Source organism: Vidua macroura, chromosome 9, assembly GCF_024509145.1.
Source record: "Vidua macroura isolate BioBank_ID:100142 chromosome 9, ASM2450914v1, whole genome shotgun sequence".
Lineage (NCBI taxonomy): Eukaryota > Metazoa > Chordata > Aves > Passeriformes > Viduidae > Vidua > Vidua macroura.
In genome coordinates, this window is record NC_071579.1 from 3,295,214 (window position 1) to 3,318,542 (window position 23,329).

General features: G+C 45.4%; 1 protein-coding gene across 2 annotated transcripts in view; it reads left to right on the forward strand.

Annotated features, from left to right (window-relative positions):
- The first annotated feature begins 3,432 nt into the window (after positions 1–3,432).
- ACBD6 (acyl-CoA binding domain containing 6) overlaps positions 3,433–23,329 on the forward strand; it is an 81,247-nt gene continuing 61,350 nt past the window's right edge. For both annotated transcript variants that reach the window (XM_053985479.1, XM_053985480.1), the window contains exons 1-3: positions 3,433–3,640; positions 10,037–10,101; positions 10,603–10,699. In XM_053985479.1, coding sequence (XP_053841454.1) covers positions 3,443–3,640; positions 10,037–10,101; positions 10,603–10,699 — 360 coding nt within the window. In that variant the 5' untranslated portion in view covers positions 3,433–3,442. The remainder of the gene's footprint in view (positions 3,641–10,036; positions 10,102–10,602; positions 10,700–23,329) is intronic.

Below are 23,329 nucleotides of genomic sequence, written 5' to 3' on the forward strand. Positions count from 1 at the left end.
GCTTCTGGTTTTGTGTGCTCTGCAGCCCGGGGCTGGGGGAATGGGCTGAATTTGACTCATACTGGGGTGACTGGAAGCTCTCCCAGCCCTGCACCACCTCGTGTTTGCAGGGGGGGTTGGTGCATTCAGCAGAAGGGCTGGGCTCCCATCCCGCTCTGTCCCAGGCTGCTGGGAACCAGCAACGACATCGACATTATCCAGTGGAGCAGGAGCAGCAATCTGAGCCAGCATCCCCAAACTCAGTGTTTCCACACCAGGCTCCCGTAATCTCCACAGGCACCTTGCACCAAACCTGCTCCCACGCCTGCCGGAGCGACGGGCTGGGAAGAAGCAGCGGACCCTCCGTGCAGTCCCTCTTAAAAAAAAAAATTAAAGAATCAAAAGGCAAGGAAAAAGTGAAAGAGAGCTGCCAGTGCTCAAGAGAAGACACGCAGGAGGCAGGCACCCTCTCTCACCATGGAGACGTGCGGAGAGCGTGCGGAGGCTTTGCGTTCCACTTTATTTGCTGCGAGCATTTTCCCAAGCTCTCCAAAGAGCCTTCCGCACTGCCAGCCCGTGGAGCGCTGGCGGCGGGTGCACGAGTAATAAAAAAAAATTAAAATAAATTTTAAATCTTTACATAAATTAAGGTTTTTATTAGAATATAATAATATTTTATAAGAAGTTTTATACGTTATGATATTTTAATTTTTAAATTATTCTTAATAATTTCTATAATAATTTTGAAACTATTTTAATTACAAATAAATATTTTATTATAGATGTATACTATATAATATCAATTGTAATATATATTAATATATTATATAATATATATTATATATACTAGATGTAATATATAATATATACTAGGTGTAATACCTATATTATATATATATATATTACTATATTACATATAGTAATTTCTCTATAATATTATAATGTTTATAATACATATTTATTATAAATTAATATTGCAGTCTGTTTTCCAGGCTGGGTGTAAGTCATATATATATATATATATATATATATATAATTTTTTTTTTTTAATTTGCAAGTGACAGAGCCAAGTTGGTTCAGCCTTTTTCCCCCCTCCCAATTCAAACCAGTGCTTCATACCCCCTGCACAGCCTGGGGTCATGTCCAACTCCTGACCCTGCATAGGACAGCTCCAAAAGTTCCATCACATGCCTGAAAATGTTGTCTCAGTGTTTCTGGAATTCTGTGAGGCTTGCTGCTGCTTCCCTGGGGACCCTGTTCCAGTGCCCAACCACCCTCTGGGTGAGGAATATTGAACCTAACCCTCCCCTGACTCAGCTCCATGCCATTCCCTCAGGGCCAGCTCCAGCTTGCTGCCTTGACTATTTTGGGGCTTTTGTCCCCCTAAGAAAATCCTCCAGCACCCAGTGAGGTTGTTAAGACAGCAAGAGCATAAAAGCCAGACTATTCCTGCCTCTCATGCAATGTCTTTTTTTTCTACAGCTCCTGCATTTTTCTCTGAAAAATGGATGGAAATGTGGGTGCATGCATTGCTCACAGGCTGCCCAATGGAAAAGGTTGGCTTTTCTCCTCTTACCCTCTTCACAGCCTCACTGGTTGCCGGAGGCTTTTCTTAGAGGTGGAGAAAGCCCCAACACAGCCAAGGCAGCAAGCTGGAGCATTACAGTGACAGGCCCTGAGGGAACGGCATGGAGCTGTGTCAGGGGAAGGTTAGGCTGGATATTAGAGAAAGGTTCCTCGCCCCGAGGATGGTTGGGCACTGCACAGGCTCCCCAGGGAGGTGACCACAGCATCAAGGCCGACAGAGCTCAAGAAACATTTGAACAACACTCTCAGGCACACGGTGTGACTCTTGGGGCTGTTCTGTGCAGGGCCAAGGGGGGATGATCTTTGCATGTCCCTTCCAGCTCAGGATATTTTCTATTCTGTGGGTGAGTCGGATGTGGCTGGGAGATGCCACATGGAGGGACCGCGGCATGTGCGGGAAGCACCTTCATCTTCATCCGTCACCCAGTGCCTCGGGGTGACACAGGGACCCCAAAACCGAGACCCCAGCTCTCAGCCCCGCACAGCACGGAGCGGGCTGCGGGCTGGCCAAGGGCTCCCCGGGGGACTCAGGGCTGCCATTCGTCGGGGGTGGAGGAAGGAGGGAGGTGGGACTCGACAGCTGTGCCTGGAGAGGGAAACTTTCCGCCCGAAGCAGATACCGGGATAAATATAAACCGCCTTTGGGATGGCTCTTGGCTGGGACCCCCGGGCGGGGCAGGGCAGGGTGACCCCTGGGAACCCGGCACCGCATCCCGGCAGGAGCCCGGCTGACACCAGACATCGTGTACCGGCTTCATCCGGGAGGATCCCGGTCATCGTGTCTCGGGGGATCCTGGCTGACACCGGGCGCTGTGTCCCGGGAGGATCCCGGCTGGTACCGGGCGCTGTGTCCCGGGGGATCCCGGCTGACAGCGGGCCCGCTGTCCCGAGCACTCGCCCCACGCTCGCCCGGATCATCCCGGAGCGGCCCGCGAGTGCCCTCCAGTGGTCCCGGGAGGAAGAAGAGGAGGAGGAGGAAGATGACGAGGAGGAGGCGTCGGCGGCAGCCCCGGGACGGGACCGCGGGGGACGCGGGTGGCAGTCGGGTGCAGAGGGGGTTTTGGGGCGCGGGAGGGGTTGGCCTGAGAAGCTGTGGCTGCCCCATCCCTGGAAGTGCTCCAGGCCAGGCTGGATGGATGGAGCTTGGAGCAGCCTGGTGCAGCGGGAGGTGTCCCCGGCCGTGGCGGGGAGTGGAACCGGGTGGCCTTTGAGATCCACCCCCTCAACCTGTCCCCTGTGCTGGGCACTGGCCGGTTCACACCTTGAATCCTGTGTCCAGTTCTGGGGCCCTCGACTCAGGGAGGACATTGAGGGGCTGGAGCAAGTCCACAGAAGGGCAAAGGAGCTGGGGAAGGGTCTGGAGCAAAATTCTGGTGAAGGGCGGCTCAGGGGACAACCCCCTCACAGGATAGTGGAATGAGCTCAGTGCCAGCCTCTTCTCCCAGGTAACAAGCGACAGGATGAGAGGAAACGGCCTCAGGTTGCGGCAGGCGAGGTTTAGCTTTGACAATAGGAAAGGTTTTATGTGGAGAGGGTCGTCAGTCTTTAGGACAGGCTGCCCAGGGCAGGCACCATCCCTGTAAGCCCTCAACAAACGGCTGGATGTGGCACCCGGGTACACTGGGGGAACGTTTGGACTCGATGATCTTGGAGGTCTTCCCCAACCATTCTGCCACTCTACGTCTCTCACGTCTACGTCACTCTTCCAAACGATTCTGTCACCCTACGTCATGTCGTCGCTAGCCGACACGCGGATCCGCGGCCGCCCGGAACCCTCGTGCGCGGCGCGCGTTTCCCGCTGGCGGCGCGGGCGCGCGTACCGAGGCGCGGATGGGGGAGCGTGTTGCCGGGCTGACCGGGGCGGGCGCGGGCCGCCATGGCGTCGCCCCCGCTGTCGGCGGCGGGCGGGAGCGGCGGCGAGCTCAGTTCGGGCTCCGAGGCGGCGGCCACGGGCGCGGCGCTGCCGGACCGGGACCTGCCCGCGCTCTTCGAGCAGGCGGCCGAGCGGCTCCCCTCGCTGCTGCCCGCTGCCAGCAAGGAGCAGCTGCTCTATCTGTACGCCCGCTACAAGCAGGTGAGGCGGGACCGGCCCGCGGGCTGAGCGCGGCCCCGGGGCGGGCGGGCCGGGCTGGGGGGCGAGACCGGAGCGGGCCCGGGGCTGGGGCTCTGCCGGGGCCGCGTGCCTGCGGGGCTGCGGCCCAAAGTGTGGCAGCAGTGCCAAGGAGGAAAGTTGCGTCCCGGGGTGACGGCGGGAGCGGGGGTGTCTCCCTCCGGGGCAGCGCCGGCTGCACCTGCGGTGGAGGTGGATGGAGTCCGGTGGGACAGACCCCCGAAATTTGGGGGGGAGAGTGGTTGGGAAGTGTCCCAGCGGGAAAGGAGCTGGCGATGCTGGTCGACAGCAGCTGAACAGGAGCCCGAGAAGGCCAAGGGCTGTATCAGCCATAGTGTGACCCGTGATAAATAACACAGAGAATAGAAATTTTCGGTTCCAGCAGGACCAGCGCAGTGAGCGACCCCCTGCAGTGGGCAGCGGTGAAGCTGCATCTCAAATTCTGAGTTCAGTTTTGGACTCTTCGATTCAGGAAGGACACTGAGGTGGTGGAGCATGTCCAGAGAAGGGAACAGAGCTGGGGGAGGGTCTGGAGCACAAGTCTGGTGAAGAGCAGCTGGAGAGGTTTGGTCTGTAGTAAATGAGGCTCCGGGGGAAATTTGTTGCTTTCTACAACCGGGTGAGAGGAGGTCGTGGCCAGGTGAAGGTCGGGTTCTGCTCCCGAGTAACATGTGATAGGACAAAAGGAAAGGGCCTTAAGCTGGGCCAGGTGCAGTTCAGGTTGGACATCAGGAAAAGTTCCTCACTGGAAGGGTGGCATTGGAAGTGGCTGCCCAGGGAAGGCGATGGAGTCGCTGTTCTTGGCGGTGTTTAAGAAATCACTGGACGTGGCCCTTGGCACTGTGGTGTGGTTGTCAAGGTGGTGGTTGGACTCGGTGATCTCAGAGGTCTTTTCCAAACCAAATGATTCTGTAAATCCATCACCCTGGTGGTTGTTCCTCACCTCTCAGCCTCGCTCAGTGTGGGTGGCCCTGACGCTGCATCCTTTGAACAACAGCAACCAGACTCAAGTTCTGCCAGCTGAGGTCCAGGTTGGATATTAGGGAAAAACTTCTTGCCTGAAAGAGTGGGCAAAGAATAGGCTAGTGGGCACTGGAATGGGCTGCCCAGGGAAGTGGTGGAATGACCATCCCTGGAAACGTTCAAAAACCAAGCATATGCCATATGGTTTAGTGGGAATGGTGCTGTTTGGCCAAAGGTTGGACTGAATGATCGTGGAGTTCTTTTCTTCCATTAATGATTCTGTGGCATTGGTTTGGCTTTGGCAGAGTCCACGGTGGTTGAAATTGGTGCGGAGGAACAGCTCCACAACTGAGCTGGTTGGTTCTGGTGGTGACCTTGAACACAGCCCCCATTTCCCCTTCAGTCTGTATGAACTGAGCAAGCTATGGGGTGCACGCTGTTGGAATACACAATGTAGCTTCTTCCTGCTCCTGCGGGAGAAGTTACATAAAACAAACCAAACAAAGCACCAGTTGCAAAGGACTGTAACGATCGTGTAACTTGGAGAAACACAAAACTGTAAGTGTTGTTACAGCCAGAATACAAAAGAATAAAACTATAAATTTAGGCTGGATGGAGCTCTGAGCAACCTGTTGTAGTGGAAGGTCCATGCCAGGGGGTTGGAACTAGGTGATCTTTCAACCCAAACCATTCTGTGATTCTGTGACTCAAGTGTGTGGCAAGAGGTGCTGCCTCAGCTTGAGAACTGAATCCCACTCATTTGGATGAACAGACAAAATTGGGTGTGCAGATCTTCCATATATGTTCCTCCCACGTGGATTACCTGTGTCCTACTACTGCCATGTATAAGTGCTCTCAATTTTTTAGTGCAATATTTAATTATCCTCTAAGCTGGCACCTCCCAGGCTGTGGTTTGTGAACCAGTAATTATGTTAAAAGCAGGCTGGTCACGTGAGGTTTTGTTTTCAGACTGTGCTTAGTGCTTAAATAGGACTGCAGGTTTATCTTTCCCCTGTGAGAAGAAGGAGGGTAGGAAAAAAAATACGAAGATAATTTTACAATACCCAGGATGAGAGGAAAAAGGTGTCTTTTCTATAATTCTTTGTCTGTGTTCTCAGGATGCTTGTTGTAAATAAAATCTTTATTTTGTGCTCTGTTTCAAATGCTTTCTGACTATCCTGGGTGGAAATGGGAAGGGATTGCTTTCTTGTCAGCTCATGATTGTCCACAGACTACAGAGGGTTTCCTGGTGTTAGCTCTGTAAGGCCAATAAGGAATTTATTGTTAAAAATTGCAAAAATCGAGAAGCTGTTTCACAAGAGTTTTGATACAAGTCAGAAAAAGCTGACAATTGCCAGTTTGTCAGCACAGATTTCCACTTGCTTTCTACTGAGAAGAACAGGGACACTCCTGTGTCCCTGACCAACCAGGATGTGACAGCAAGTGCCTTTGTGCTCCTTGGTTTCAGGCTGTGCTTGGCTCCTGGATTTCTGTGCCTTCCCAGTTGGGAAAGGTGCCCTCCCTGTTACAGAATGCCTGGCAGTGCAATGCAGGTACTGGAGATGGGAGAGGTTTGCTAGCACAGCCACTGCAGGATTATGCCCTGCTAACTTTAAGTTTTGCAGCATTTTGTGCTTTAAATCAAAACGTGGGTGTTGAATGCAAGTTTTCTGTGTTTAATTACAGCAGCCATATCAGGATGCATAATGAGCTGCTAATATATTAACCGGGTGGAATTGCTGGCACACAAAAGGTGCTGACTCAGATCTGTCCACTGTCCTTGATTTGGCATCCTTGTCTTTTCCCAGTTTAGTGTTTTGTGTCACTAAAGGCTTTGATTTAGGATACAGCACCGTCATAAAAGAGGTGACAGTAACAGCTGAGCTCTCTGTTAAAATACTGTATGTAATTTATTTCAAACTGTTTGGGTATATAGGCATTTTCCTGGAATTTTATTACCTTTTATTGGAGGCCATTTCAGGATTTTATTACTTTTCTCTCTGATTTTGTTTATGTGTCAGAGACCTGAAAATAAGGGAATTGCTTAGTTGTCATCTCCAGTGAGGTTTTTAGAAGATGTTGCTGAGTTTGACTCTGGCCCACAACAGGAGGAACAGACTAGTCCATAACGCTCTGGACTGGGACTGGTTTTTCTTCCCTTCCGCTACTTTCTGTGTGGTTTTGGGTAAATCACTAGTCTCGGCCTTGTGTCTGTAGTGGTGAAGGGAGTGCTTGCCCATCATGTGGAGGATGTAAAAATCTGAGGTTCAGAAGGTGCAGTAATGGAGATCAGTGAAGCAGTGGTGATTTAGATAGGGGAGGGGATCCAGCACTTGCTGGAAATTACTGGACTGGGAAAACTGCCCTGCCAGAAGGAGGATGTGTCCATGTCAATGTTGAGAGGTGCTGGCAAGCTGGAAATCCCCTGCTGATGGCAAATTGGGGCCTGTACTGTCTCCAAGTGTGGGCTCAAGGACATAATACCAATTTTGCATGATGTCTTTCAAGTATTGTGGGATATGATGCCACAAGCCTCCCCTGAACACAGGAATTTCTGTCTGCAGCTCCCTGTTGCATGGAGTCATGCTGTGGCATTGACTTGGTTGTTACCAGTGTCACTCTCTGTCCCTCTGGGACATGCAGTCCCTTGGTCATCATGACCCCCCTTTCTGTGGTTGGTGTTTGCTTGTCCTTCCTTACACCCCATTTTCAGTCAGGGCTTTCCCATGGGTTGGGACAGAGCTGTGGACAGGAACAGGCAGAAATTGTTGTCTTGAAAAAGCAATTTAGCTTACTTGGCTTCTGTACAGTCCTGCTGTCCATGGAAGTTCTGTTCCTGTTATTGCTCCATAGGGAGGCTGCAAATAGAATTCACCTTACGAGATTTACAATAAGGTAGGAATATCTGGCTGGAACACCTCGCTGTATAAATATATTGGCAACAAAATTAGCAAAGAGCCATTTAACCACCACCAAGGAGGGAGAACCAGTTGTGAGGCAAGGTGTGAGGAGAATCCCAAGGTTTCTCACAGTGTGGAGCAGCAGCTGAAGGTGTATGGGGATGGTGAACAGCATTAACACATCTCTGAGCATCTCTCCCTCTTCTAAATGTCATTGACCTTCAGCTCTCAGGTGAAGGCCTCATCTAAGGTTTCCAAATTTATTTTGGCCACAGATGGAGATTGCTGCAGACACTGCCTGTTTGGGGCTGTTTGGGTCACATTTGTGCCACTCGGGAGTATAGTGCCTGCAGGCAACTCTGCACGCAGAAGCAATACCAGGAAGTTTTAAATGCATTCTGCCTGTCATGTTCTTTTAATGCAGCTGATGAACTGTAAGTGAGGAGAGCTGAGCATCAAGTGACCAGTCAGCACCCTAGAGACCTTCAATAATTATTTTCTGGACACAGAATGAGAAAGTCTTAATTTAAAATACTAATACAGGCTCTTGGCTTTATGCTGGCTGTGAGCTTTTGAGGTCCTCTAGGGAAGTGGCAGAGGGACAGAGTCCTGCACAAAATTTTGCCTTTTTTGTCAGTATTGGCATGTTAACTCCCCTTCCTCAGCTGTCAGGCTCAGGTCCCCTTTTGTGTTAAATTCCTCGTTGGTTTCTCCTGCATTGTGAGTCTTGCGGCAAAAAGACAGGAGCCAAAATCTTGTGTTTTATTCTTTCCAACAAAACCACTGCAGGCCTTTTTAATGTACCTTAAAATAGCAAGCAGGGCACAAGTGCACTTTTTTCCCCTCTTGATGGATGAAATTTAACTACTAATCCTTGATTTGTATTACTATCAGTGTTACTAACAGTCTTCCCCAATGCTAGAATAGCCTTTGAGTGCCAAATCTTTGGAGAGGAAACTGCTGTCATGTTTTGATGATGGCAGTGGAAAATTAATATTAAAACAGATTTTTTTTTTTTTAATCTATCTTGGCCAATTTCTGCAGGTTGGCTGTTGAACTAAAGAATTGCCAAACAGGCATTTTCCATACAGATAATGAATTTACATTTTATTCCCTAGTTTGTTTTGCTTTTTAAAACAAGTGGTCCGATCCACCTCAGAGCATAGAAAAAAAAAACATTTAGACTACGTGAACTGTGACTGATTTATACAACTTAACTGTTGCTAGCCTATTCTCCTATTTCTCCCTGAAATGCAATATGTTGTTTTAAAGGCCAGCTAGGATGTTCTAATTTGGATGAATTGCTCACTAGGAGACAGTCAGATGTGCAGAAAATTAATTTCAGTTACAGTCACTCATATCCTCTAACACTTTAAATGAAAACATAGTGTAACTAATAAATATCTCTCAGCACGGGCATGCTCTCTTTAAAGCCTGATTAATGCTTCCATCCTCAGCATAAAATCCCCACCCTGTTAAGGTGAAGAATTGTTCGTTGATTTAAGTACTTCACCTGCCTGAACACTCGAGCATATTTCATAAAACATTTGCTGGATGCAGTTTGGTTTTGCTTGGCTAACAAAACATTTCCCCAGAAGCTTTTGTCCACCTCCAGGATGTACCTGTGTCCCCTCCCTGGGGTCCCCATCTGTGCTGTGCCCTGTCTTAGGGGGACTTGCTGTGGTAACTGCTTCCCAGGAGCTGCTGAGCTCTGGCTGAGCTCTGACTTCTAGCCTTTCACCCATCATCCTGTGTTTAAAAAATTTTACACATGGAAAACTGCCCGAGTCCCACTGGCACCAAGTTCATTTTACACTGCCTATGACACATTTTTCCATAGATCTATCCCTGGGTTCTGGCTCATTCCCTTTCTTCCTTGTGTTCTTTAATTTCACCCCCCCACACACACATTTTCATTTCTGCCTTGCTTCTGACACATTGGCTCATCTCTGGCACTCAGGCCTTGACTTGTCTCTCATGCAGTGCTTCCTGCAGCCAGGTGCCTCGGAGCAAATTCAGGAGTTGCCTGGCATTCCTTTGCTCCAAGTTTGTCCCCTTGCCTTCCAGAGGACCTTGAAAATAATTAAGCAAATGTGTTTACTCGAGCTTTGTGCAGAAGCAGGTGAATTAATGAATAATCTTCTCTGTAGAAACCCTAATCAACAGATTTTTTCTTTATCCTGGTGGAGGATGAGGCATTTGGCTGGGTAATAAACATAACATTAGTGAGAAATCACTCGCTGGTTATCCCTGTGGGTAATGCGTGCAAAAGAAATGAGCTGCACAACAAAATTGCTTCCCGTGCATCATGCAAAGAAAACCCAGGGATGCAGGGGTGCTAAAGCAGGGGTGAGATAGGGTGGATGAAGTTTTTTCCCAAAAAAACCCTTTTTTCTGGCCTTATGACATGGTTACCCTGAAACCAACAGAACACAGAATTTTCATTGCACAAGTCCCCTTTGTTTTGTTCTGACAGAAGGAAATTTCTTTTCTTTAGGTGAAACTTGGAACCTGTAACACCCCCAAGCCAAGCTTCTTTGATTTTGAAGGAAAGCAGAAATGGTAAGAGGAAATCCTTGTCATTCCTAGCAATTCTGGCTCTACTTTTGTTCCATCTTGTCTCATCTGTTGACAAATTATGGACCTAGGGGATGTCAGCTCGGAGAGTTGCCACTGAAATGGCTTTAAAAGCCTTTTTTCAACAAGGAAATGTTTGCTATGCCTGATACAGATGTGAAATACCAGAATCCTTTATTTACTGCCTTCATCCAGAACTGGCATGCAGTGCAGCAAAAATGTGAAAATACCTGCAGCTCTGTGAACACAAGCTGTGTTCCAGCCTGGATCAGGATCCCCTGAAAGATCCTTTCACAGCAGAGCTGCACTGACAGTGGCCATTCATGGCCTCAGAGAAAAGTTGACCATTTCAAGCTGAATGAAAGATGGCTTTGCATGCCCTGAAAGGATTTTGATGAATCTGTTTGCTGTGTTCCACTGATGTCACTATAAAAACACCTTGTGCTGTCTCTGAGGGGCTCACTGATGTTTTGCTGTTGCTCCTAGGGAGGCTTGGAAAGCCCTGGGAGATACCAGCCCTCACCAAGCTATGCAGGAGTACATCGCTGCAGTGAAAAAACTCGACCCCAGTTGGAATCCACAGGTAGGAAATCTGGAAATATAATTTGGAAAACCATCCAGCATTTGTCATTGTGAAGCTGACAATGGTTCAGCTTCTCACAGGCTTTAATTGCTGCATGGCAAACTTCATTTTGAGCAGATTAAAGTCTAAATTTGTTTCTAAAACTCTCCTTTTTTTGTGACTGAAGCATGAAGAACCATTGCTTTCATTCATAATGATCTTCATTACAGCCAGTGCATGCACAGGGTTGGTTTGGCTGCAGTGATCTAATTTATTTTGCTCCTATTGGTTCATGCTGTATTTAGCATGTAAAGATACTTTTTATCCTTTTCTCATCCTTCTCTTTTCAACTACTCTTTAAATGTTGATCAATAGAAAGCAATCTCCATGAAAGTGACATGAACTGAATGATCAATTCTAAAAATGTTTCCTTTTTGTTTCCATGCAGCAAATTACCAAATCTGATTATGATTAGGTACTCCAACATAACAAGTCTGTATCTGTGTGTTATAGGGAGACTGTACTGTCATTTTAATTAATTTGTCTTTCATCTACCAGGTTTATTACTTGACTGAATCCTTAAGGATATCTCCTGTTTATAGACTCACTTTTATACGATCTTTAAAGAGGATTGCTCTTTAGAAAAAGTATAGCCTTTGGAAATAGAGTGGAGATATTTCACGAATAGAAAAATGCTGAAGGCATGGTAATTTCTTCTCATGGTAGGAAATTTGTTCTTCTATGCTCCTGTGCTTTGGAAGCAAAATTTTGTGTGGGCACAATCCTGTGAACCAAGAATTTGATTTTGAGTTATCTTCTGATGCTGTTCTTGAGATTTAAGGTTCATTTTTTTTTCTTCACTAGTTCACGTTCTATGCCTTTCATCGTGATTTTGCAGCAAAGAAAGGTTGTCATTTATAAAAAATCCTTTTTAATGCCCTTGGAGAAAATAGTTTTATGTGCTGTGCAGTTAGCCAAAGTTGGCTGCTTGCTGGGTAAATTCTTGTCCAGGCTAAAATTCTCATACAGAAATAAAGTCATTTGTAAAAATCTGTGTATAACCCTGAATGAAGTAAGCGTCAAGTGAAACACATGAATAGTAATTTTAAAATGAAAAAAAAAAATCAAGCATAATACTCAGAGCTATCCTGAACAAATTGTTCAGCATGGTGCCAGGTTTAGCTTTTTGGGTATTCCCTTCACTTCCTTGCCTCAGAGAAATACTTACTGTCAGAGCTGTGAGCTTCAGGTTACAAAACGGTCAGTCAGGTAAGAGGTGTAATGTGTTTTTACAAAACAAATATTTTAAAGAACCCATACAGCAAACACAGAAAGGTTGGCAGCACTGTTCCTCCCCTCTTCCCCTAAGGTATGAAGTTACCTTAGCAGAAAATGTCATTTAAAAGTCAGCATTGAAATAAACGTGGCTTTGCTTTCTTCACAAGAATCTTTCTTATTATATCATCCTTTTAATTCCACTTTTATAGGACCAAAATGCTCTCAGGAATCCTCTCTCGTGCTGCTCTCCTGTTTTTCCTTCTCCCCACCAAATCCACGTTCTGGAGCCACGAGAGGGAGCTCTGTTCTTTAAAATGATGGAGATGCATGTGTCAGGGGATGGAGATAAAATACCTACTTTAGTCTTCAAATTTCAAATTGGATTTATAGAAAAGAGCTGTGGGTACATTACAAGGTGCTTCATCACTGTCATTGTGTCTCCTTTACATGATCATCTGCTGGGTTCCTTCAGATTTTTCTTACTTTCCATAGATTCTGAATTAAATACTCCAAATGCTTGGTTTAAAAGCAGTATAAAGTGCATATTACAAATTTGAAAAGTTTGGCTTTCATATAATTATGAATCATAAATTATAATTACAGTCCAAAGTGTTCAATTTCTTGTTGTGCATCCTCGTGAATTTTGCTATTTAAAACTTTCTCAATTCAAAACTTTCTCAACATTCCCAACTTATTTTTCTTCAACCTTTTCGTCTTCTTTTTCGTCTCATCCATTAAAGTTGTTCTTTTGTGTTATTTTAAATCCTCCTCAGGCTCCTGTTTCATATATTTGCAAAAGGGCTTTATTATCTTCATCCTTCAGTAAAATTTTAAGCTTAAAACTGCTTATTTTTTTCATAGGTTCATTTTTTCCTCAGCAGATTTACTGCTGTTTTGCAGCCTTCAAGCTGTCAGTGTTTTTGTTAATAAATAGGATCAAACTAAATGCAATATTTCTTCTGCAGTCCAAATAGATCCACTTCTTCATTCCTTTTTCTTGTTTCTCCATTGATTCATTCTTTCTTATTGAAGTTTCTTTGTTAGTACACTTCCAGCATATGATTTACCTGCTTTAATTTATTATCTTTGTTTTGGATGGAAAAAAACCCCTGAAGTAAAAGGGTTCTGATGCAGTAGGTCTGCCCTGAATTTGTGTCCAGATGCAATGAAAACTCTAACAGCAGCCCAGATCTCACCTGCTGCTTCCTACTCCTGCACTGACTTTGGAGCGCCCACATTTCACTGGGAGACAGCTGAATGTGGAGAGGCAGCAGCATAGCTGTTCTCTGCTCTCTGAAGTTTGACCGTATCTGCTCAGCTATTTCCAATGTGGTTTTGTTTCTTTTACACCCTTGCTGCCTGCAGGTTGTCTCATAGTCCTGCCTAATATTCTCTTTCAGAGTTTTGTCTAAAACCTGGGAAAAAATGATCATACTGCACTTATTTTCAGCAATTTTATTTGCTGGAAAATCTTTAAAATTAACAGGTAACCTCAAGGATATTTGAGGTGAGGTCTATTGTCCTTACATCCATGAAGCCACGGGAATCTCATGGCTGTGTTGGTCGAGAACCAGTATAACAATTGCCTTTCGGGATGTTCTGCAATTCAGCCCTTCTGTGTGGCACAGTCTTACTATGTGTTGTGGGTTGTTTTGTTCCTTTTCCCAAGAGCAGCTGTTAGTAGGTCAGGAATATTCTTTTCCGTGCTGTCTCCATTCTCCTCTTGATGCAGTCCTCCTTCTCATCTTCTACCTTTTAGCACATCTTTTGTTTCTTGTGAGTCATTCCTTTCAGTCTGAAGTTCCAGGCAGTGGAAAGGTAATTGCTTGGACCAGCTCAGCTCTATTTGCATATTTCAGAGACATCACCTGTCCTTCAAGTCTATTCACTCTTCCTCCAGAACACAGAATAATTTATGAAGCCATTCTTTTGCAGTCTCCAGCCTGAAACAGAAACATTTCATGCCGTCAACACCTCCCACTGCTTCGGGTCCTTTACAAAGGAAGATGTGTCCCCGCTGCTTCTCTTCTCCTATGTTCACCTGTCCTCTTCCTGCTTTACAGGCAGCAAATGACAATTGCTTTTGGTGGCTTTGGCTGGTGTGAGCGTGGTGGTGACACTCACCTGCCCTCTCTGCCACCCACCGCGTGCGTGTCCCTCTGGCTCTGCCTTCCCTCTGCCCTGGTGCTGTCCTGCAGCCTCAGCAGTGGCTCAGGGCTTTGGGGAATGTCACCTGCAGAAGATGGGTGTCACCTTCATGCAGTCACTTTGTTCTCATGTACATCGCTGCGTAATTGGGCACTTCAGTACTTGCGGCTTTTGAGAGTCATAGTGGCTGTTTGCAGTCCCCCACACATTCCCAGATTCTCATCTCTCTTGTGTATTGGATATCACAAATCCCCACTGGCTTCAAGGTTTCAAACCCAAAGGAGCAGAAGCAGGCCAGCACTTCCTTTCTTAGCAGCCTTGAACACGTCCCTTCCACCGAAATCCTGTCGCAGGGGCTGTGGGTGGAGGTGTGACATGACACTGCAGCAGGGTGGCCGGGAGCTGTTATTGATCCGTTCCTGTAACAAGATGGTTATATGGCACAGCTCAAACAATTAAAATAAATAATAAAAAAAGCATCCAGGTTTGCTCAGCACATTTGGCCTTCCATTTACTGATTGCAATTTTGGCATCGCTTGGTTCGAAATATTTCCTTTTCCTATTTCGCATATTGCGTATTTACCAGTTCAAATCTGAACAGCTTGTCACTACTAACTTCATTGGCATCCTTTCCCAAACACTTACACGCCTCTTCCTATTTTCTTTGAGCGCTGAAACTGACAGGAGGACTTAAAGATTTTCTATTTATATATCAAAGTTTAAGAAGTTGGCATTTTAACTTGTTCGACTCGGCTTCACCAATAATGCGGTTAGTAAAATTTCTGCCGTGTAATGAGGAAAGTTGGAGATCAGGAATCTGAAGAGCAGAGACTTCTCTCTGAGGGAAAGAGAGCTCCACTTCAAAGAAAATAGATACTCACCAAAAATCTTTTTAGGCTCTTAAAGGTGTGAAGTCCCACTTCTGATGTTTACAGGGGAGAAAGTTGCCTGTGGTTTTTTTAAGTACTATTCTGTGCCTTGTTTGAGTATGGGAGGATTTAATTCTCTGTAGTCTGGCCCAAATAGTGAACGGGAGTAAAATATCTGCTGGGTTGGTGTGGGAGCAGCAGGTCATGCCAGGAGAGGACCCTTGGGAGACAAAAAGGCTCATGAAACAGAAAACAAACTTCAGAGTGAATAAAATAGCAAATGCACAATTGCTGCAGGCTCAGAGCAGTCCAGTAAGCTGAAAAACCTTTGGGAATAAAACAAATGGATTTTTGTCCATTGGGTATTTTTGCAGGAAGTACTGCAGGGGGCAATATTTGATAAGGTGAGTGGCCAGGTACCCTGTGCCCAGGGCTGGGCTCCATCCTTCTGGTGAAATAACCTTTCTCTGTCACATTTATATGCAATAAGCAAGTTGAAACTTAAATGTGGCAAAGAGAATTTGCAGTTCAGGGATACAGTGAAAAGTAGGAGAAACCATTCCCAGATTTGCAGAAGAGCTGAGGTCTCTGCGTGCTTTTGGCAGGTTGCACCAAGTGTTAACTGAATTCTTTTAATAATTGATTTAAATTAATGAGCCTCTTGTATTTAAGTAAGCTCTCCAAGGCAGCTTAGAATCTCTGTAGTGTAGGATCTCCAAGAGAATTGAAAAATTTCTGTAACGACTCAAATACAAACTCTGTTTCCAATGACGTTAAAAAAATTTGGAAATCAAAACTTGAATTTTTCTTAAATTTTGATTCATTGCTCAAGTCTGCCCTGTTGATATCTGGAACAAGAGGCTTTGATCTTTTGCAGCTTACAGGTTTTATGTCTGGTCAACTTCTAAAAATTAGATAAGTGGCTGGTAAATGCAGTTTCAGGCTGAAATCTGTGAATTTCTTGGTTAGTTCTGCAGGCCAGCAGAATTTCTTCTGGAAATTAAGAAATGCATTAGAAAAACTGTTGTCTACAACAGTAAACAAAATGAGTGCACCCATCGTGTTTTCCCATTTTGTCTATCAGTCAAACAGATGTCTCCCTTGATAATCTGGCCCAGCAGCCACTGTTTGTGCTTGGGAAAGAGCAGCAGAGTGGTGTGGGCAGGATTACCAGGGGGATGGGAAGAGCAGCAAGGGAAGGGACCTGTTTGGGTCTCTCTGCTGTCACCAGCAGCAGTGAGCTCAGATACCTGCTTTGTTTGAGGAAATACCTCAATTTATGGCTTGCTGTGCTGCGAGGTCAAAAACTTTGAAAAATAACGACTTTATTTCTTTTGTAGTATAAAAGCCATTTAATTGCATCGTGTAAAGTGGGCACTAATCAAATTATGGCTGTGCTCCCTAAAGCTTGCTGTCCTGTGCTAATGCAGCACACTGGGAAGAGGAGCTGTGGAACAGTGCTGGAGGGGCTTTGCTCTGCACATTTCTTTGTATGGATCCTGCTGTGGCACTAGATCCTTAGGGAATTTCATATCTGACTTTTTGGGGTTTTTTTTAACCAAATATTGTTGATAACAATTACAATGATTTCTAACAAAATACGGAAAACAAAGATCACTGCTCTACATTTTTTATTTTTTGAAAGCTCTCATTTCAGTGGTGATCACATTGGAAGAAGCATATCACTGAAACAATTTGTAAACTCTGATCAAGCTTTTCCCCTTTGAAAACAAAATAGAACAAAGCCAAATCATCAGGCCTGTATTTTTTTATTATTATTCTTTTAGCAGAAAACTAAGCACTAGAAGTTAGGATTAAAACCAGAAAATTGATCCACCCCAGGCTTCTGGCTTTGGGGCGTGTAAGACTACAGTGTCCTCTGGTTTTAGACAAACTGCTGAGTTGTTTTTTTTTTTAACTACATTGGAGTATGTAATAGTTATTGAGGGTTTTTATATCCTGAGAAGGTTTAGATGTTAACACACAGAGGGGTTCTTCTGCCATGCTGCCTTTTGCCAGATGTACGAGGGACAATCTCTAGCATGAAAGTGGAGTTAGTGGAGGATGCACTTATTTACCATGCATGGCTCACAAAACCTTGCAGTTTGTGTACATTTCACTCCTACTTGTGAGACTAGAGGTCTCACACCTTATTTTATCCAAGTTGGAAAAAAGGCATTTTGTTGTCTGCAAAATTAGACTTTAAGTGCTTTACTTTTGGAGCGTGCTTTCAGAACCAATTTTTCTTATTAGCAATGGGATGTTTTGTAGCTCCTGTTGTGTCAGAAACTAAAATACCATGCTACAAACACAAACTAAATTTCCCCATTCTTCCACAATAAAGGTAGGTAGTGTTGTTTTGCTGCATCTTCTCATGAGGAGTGTGTGCTGATGCTTTAAGTCCCTGATACAGATCCTACTCACAAACAAAGCTGTCCACATGTAATTTGCTGCCTTTCTGTCCCTTCTTTGCAAGTGGCTCACCTGCCAGGCATTGGGGTGCTGTGCTGGTGGGGCTGAGATTTTGCTTGTGGACAAGTTTGATCAATCACAGGGATTTTTATCTCCTGCAGCCTTTTATTGTAGAGCACAAAACAAAATGACAGACCCAGACTGTTGTTTGGAATTGTGGCTCTGGCAAGTTGTGCACAAGTGAAGAAGTTAAAATGAACAAGCATCTCATACTAGAAATATAAACAGCTAGAATACGTGTCAGCCTCCTACCCCCTGGGAGTGTGTTGGATTGTTCTTTTTGATTTTACATCTCTGCAGAAATTTATGGTCTCGGCTCCTTTTATTTATGACATTCTGATCCTCGACCAAGCGATTGATTGAAATACAACAGTGCCAAGCTGCAACTCTGTATTTCAGAGAGGCTGAAGTTTAGGAAGCAAACCAGCAATGCAGTCATGGATTGAAGGCTGCACTGGAATCCTGTACAGAGGTTGCCCACATTTCTATGCCCCTAAGCTTCTTCAAAGGAGAGAATTACCATGGCAATGGTTATGCCTCTTCTCTCTCCCTCTTTTTAAGCTGCCTGTTCTTGATGAAAATATACTGTATGTTGAATATGCAATCTTACCAGCCCTCCAAGGGCTAGCTTTGTCTTGTAGAGATGCTAGTCCTCATTTTTCCAGCTCATATCCAGCAGTGTTGATGCAGTCTGATGTTAGTGTGCTGTAAGTAGCATAACATATTCTCTTGCTCTTGGATGTAACAGTAGTGGGTTTTGTGAATTCCAACCAAGAAACTGGGGGGGGGGGTCACCATTAGTGATTTTGGTTAAATATTAAAATATTTTTCTTTTGAATACATCACAGAATTAATTTTCACCATCTTGCACTGATTACAGAAATATTACAGAATATATTATTTGGGATGTATTCAGAAAAAAAGAATAATTAGAGGCGTAGCTCTGCCTTGCTGAGTGTGCTGCTGCAGCAAAGTGATGTGTGTGGCATCCCAGCATCATGATTCCTGGCTTGCAGGTGGATGAAGACACTGCATTCTAGCCAGGTACACCAGAGGCAATTGAAAAAAAAAAGAGCAAGTAAATTTATATACATAATCTCAAACTAGTGGCATACAGCGATGACAAGATGTAGCAGTGAGACAAAACACTTCACTGTGTAACTTTCTGTGCAGCAAGGAATTTGTTGCTTTTTTGTTATCCCTGTAACTGTTGTCCAGAAGTAACAGGTTCTGCTGTCTACCTGCAGTCCCACAGCACCTGGTTCTTCTGTGATCCCATGGCTGTGGGATTGGAAGCATGGGATGCAGCTGAGCTCTGGGATCTTAAAACTTCAACTGAGCAATCGCTCTCCTAGCTGAGAAAGCAACTCAGTGTCAGGGACCTGATCACCAGATCAGGTGTCAGTTGCTGCAGATCCTGTGCTGAAGGTTGTTGCTTCTGTGGCTGAGTTGACAGAAAATGGTTAATACTGATATTACCAGGGATCTTGGCTTAAACTGAGATGGCAAGGTTGCATTTGTTAAAATTTCAGACTAAAAGATGAAATGACTGAGATGCAACCAGAGGTGCCCTCTGTCATTTCAGCCTTGAGCTGGCAGTTTCTGGCAAGGCAAGAAAGGTGTGTGAATGCCAAGTGCAGTTTTCATTTGTTGCAGATTTTAGCAGCAATGCTGCTGTTCCTCAGCCACAAAAATGTGAGTGACGAAAGCACTGAAAATTTAATTTTTGTGAAGTGGCTGTGTGAGGCTGGAAGCAGGAAAGAGCAGTGTTGTGACATGAGAAGTGACTCCACCAGCCATCAAAACTTTCCTGTGAGGTTCATTTCTGTACTGAAAACTCCTCTGGCTAAAACAAATCCATGCATGATGCTTTTGGTAGTGCTGACATGACAAAACTGGGGGCTGGGAAAGCTGCAGGATGGGCTAGCAGAGGAGAGGTGTTGAACCAAGCAGGAAGCTGCCATGGGCAGTTCAGGAGCTTGGGGCAGAGAGCAGAGCCTCTGGTGGAACAGGATGTTTGGAAGGGGAGGAAAAATAAATAGGAAATTGCAAGGTGAGATGAGGAGGACCAGGAGGGAAAGATCTGCTCTCTCTCTGCCCAGTTTTAGCTGGGGTTGGAACTAGGTGACCTTTAAGGTGCTTTCCTACCCAAACCATTCTGTGGTTCTGTGATGATTCCTGCTGCCCAGGTCACTTCCTGAGCAGGAGCCTTCCTGACACCCAAAGTTTCCCCAGAGTGCTCAGAAACATGGAAAATCCTGGGTTTTGGGATAGTCAAGTGAGGTGGGGAGTGAAGGTGGGAGGAGCAGGACTGACTCCTCTGCTTGTGGCACTTGGTGGACATTCCAGAGGGGGGCTTTGACTTGCTCTGCTGCTCTCTTGCTTGCTCTGCTCCTGAAACTCCTGCTCCTATTTTGGCCAGCAACCCACCAGGCTGGGCAGGCAGCTTGACTGCTTTAAATTGGGAAGGACTCAACCTCTAATTACAAAAAAAAAAATCTGATTTTTCCAAGTAATTGAAGCTGTTGCAAGACTCTCAGCTTGCTGTGTCAGAGGCTCTTAAAAATTCAGGAACTTGGGTAGAACTTGCAGGTTTATCTTACTGTGGAATATGTAATATATTGATGTTTAGGTGTGGAGCTGTAGACATTTACCTGAAAGTATTCAAGCTCAGGAAGGGTCTGTGTACCCTGCTGCTTCACATGGCAGGGCAAAGGCTGGTTTACAAGAAGGAGTGTGTTAATTAAAAATAGCATATGCTTTTGGGTAGGAGAAACCAGCTGTAATTGTTTTGTGTACAACATAAGCTATAGCATAAGCTGTTTCTTTAGTGAAAATACTGCTTTTTGAATTAGAAAAAGGTTAAGTGGCTATGTTTAGCTTGCTCTTTGCAGGAAATATCAAGGAAGTATTGAGTGTAATTACTGGAGATTAAGATTTTGTTTGGATGTTAACTAACAGATTGGTTAATATAATGTAAACGCTATTTGTCTCTTAGATTGGAAAAAGTTTTCCTTTAAAAGGGCAGCTGTTGTCTCCTACTTGGATGCTTGGACACTGTTGTACCAAATTACTCCTATTCTAAGGAAAGGTGGCACTCCTCAAATGTCTCTGGAGCATCCTATAGGTACTTTGAGCTGAACTAACCAACACAAAGGCAGGGAAAGGCTCAGGCACAGCCTCAGTGCTCAGCACTAAGGGCTGCTCCAATGGCAGCTGCTTCCAGATCCTGCATCCCTCTGGCTGACCCTGCCAAGGGTTGCACTGTACATTTGGAAATCTCCTTGTTCCTGCTTGGGACAAGTGAAGATCTCTTCATTCTGCCATTTCTGTGCCTGCAGACCTCATAAATCCACCCTCTGCCTTCACGACCAAGATGTGCTGTGGGAAACAAATGTCCATGGCTCTGGTCTAGCAGCCTCACAGCTGTTCCTTTTGCCAGTGGGGATGTTGGCCTCTGCAGTGACGTCTGGCCCAGTGTCACTCCAGAAAGCAGAGGATGGCTGCTGATGTCCTTTATTTACCAGAAGTTAGGGTTGCCTTCAGTTTACAGGCTTCAGAGTGCCTGTTTCATCCCAAGCCACGGAGTTATTCATATTTCCAGCTTGGCTCAGAATATATTTCTTGCTCGTACAAACGTCTGTGTAAATCTCTATAAATATCTTGTATTAGATTGGCAAAACCCCCAGCAGTTGCAGTACAGGCTGTGTTTGTGTCTGTAGCTTGGTCCCCTCTGCTTGGACATTCATGGATTTTCATACAGGTGATGGGACAGAAGGGATTGATTGCTCCAGGACCGACCTGGTTTCCTTCATGCTCACAGGGTCCAAACAACACCACTCACTTCAACCTTTGGGCTGCAGGCACTGGGAATATGCAAGTTTGGCAGAGTCCGTGAAAAGAATGTGAGGAAAGGAGCCTGCTGGTGGTCTTGTGCTTGCCACCTCCGTGTCTGCTTTTCCTTTTTAAAAAAATGCTCCACAAACCAAAAACTGTGGGAAGCCACTGCTTTTAGGGCTTTTTTTGAGTGTAGTATTTCCTTCCACTCATATGCTAAAATGTGTACAGTGAGTCATGAAATCACAGCTCCTAGTAAACATAAGACTTGCTCAAAATTATCTTACACATTTTGCATTTATTTCCCTTCCCCTGGCTGTCTTTACTACTAATTTCCAACTGTGATTATGGTGCAGTTATTAATTAAGCCATTATAGTTAAATGAGTAATCTGCAAAGCTTTGCTTTAGATCACAGCACTGTTTAATTACGACATTACTTACAGTATGTCGGTTTTTATTTTTTGACTGTAATCTGGAAAATATTCTCCCTGTCTTAAATGGTGTTTTTTAAAGGGAAATTCTGTGATGAGACTTAAAAGTACCAGAAAACTTTACGTAGACATTATTGGGATATTAACTAAATATTTAAATATTATTAACTAAATAGTTAATTAATTGGAATATTAACTTCAACATAAAAAAAAAAAAAACACGTTATCATGCAGGGTGCTGGCATTTTTCACGGGCAGTTTGCTCAGATTGTTCAGATCCTCAGTGGGCTCTTGAAAAGGCTCCAGGTGCTGACTCATGTGCACGCTGGGGCCGAGCTGCTGCTGGGAGCCAAGAGGGATTGTTGAGCGAGTAATATTAAAATAGTCTGTTTATGACAGTCATTAATGGGGCTGGTGTGGAGGGTACGGCAGCCTCTTGTGAAAGGTGGCTTTGCAGAGGCTGTCCTCAGCCAGGAGGGATTTATATCTTATTTGGGTGTTCCTGCCTTACAGTGGTCAGTAAAGAGAGTGAGAAATGCTGAGCTCACATCTTAGGAAGGAAGCATTTGATGAATTTAAACAATGTCAAACAACGCCCAATTTTATAAGTGGTTAAAGATATATTTCCTGTGGTAGCATCACCTCCAAAGGGTTAATATTTCCTGCAAGTAGCGTGAAGTTCAGCCGAGCTGTAAAGTCAGAAGGATACAGGTGGAAAATACCTTTGGAAGAGAACATTGTTTGTCCTCATTTCACGCCTCATTAGCCGCGCTGCCGGAGGAGCCTCCCGCTTTGTTCCGGGGTCGGGAGCCTCCCGCATTGTTACGGGGACAAGGGACATCTCCTCCCCATCCCAGGGCTCTCATCTTCGGACCACCTGCGTTTGGGGTGGAGAGCACCCTCCTCCCCGTGGCTCTCCTGGCACTGGCCTTAACTAGCAAAGGAAAAGACGGCAGCAATTATGGCACACACAATTAACGAGCTTCTAATCTCCAGCCTTGTGTGTAATTGCTGCTGTCAAATACAATTAGTCTCTGCCCAAGTTCCCTTCCCAGGGGGATGGCCGGGCCGTGGCACACAGGGAGAGGAGGGGGGCGAATGTCTGAAACTTTAGGAGAGTTTGCATATTCTTGTTGTCTCCCCAATAATCTTCACTCCTCAAATAGAGAATTGTTAATCCAGAGCATTAGGGGGGAATATGGTGGCCAGCAGAGCAGGTCTGCTCTTGGGTCTGAAGTGTTTTCTGTCAAATTTCTCACTTGACACTATACAAGCTTAATTTCAATTCAGTCAGCACATATCAGGGATTTACTTGTACCTTCCTGTGAGCCTGGATAGGGCTCCAGCACATCACCTGTCCTGCCATAACAGCAGACTGGAATTGCTACACCTCCCAGTGTAGTTTGGGGAGCTGGGACATGGGCCAGGGTTTCTCCTACCCCTGCCAAGCAGACCTCTGTGAGCATCCAGCAATTTGCAGCTCCTCCAGGCTTGGTGGCTCAGGACCCCTTGGTTGCACCTCTAAGCCCTGCAGCACTTTGAAAGGCCAATGACAGATTTTGGTGGCTTCTTTGGTGGCTGCTGAAGGCTACCACATTCCTGCCAAGGAGAGTGC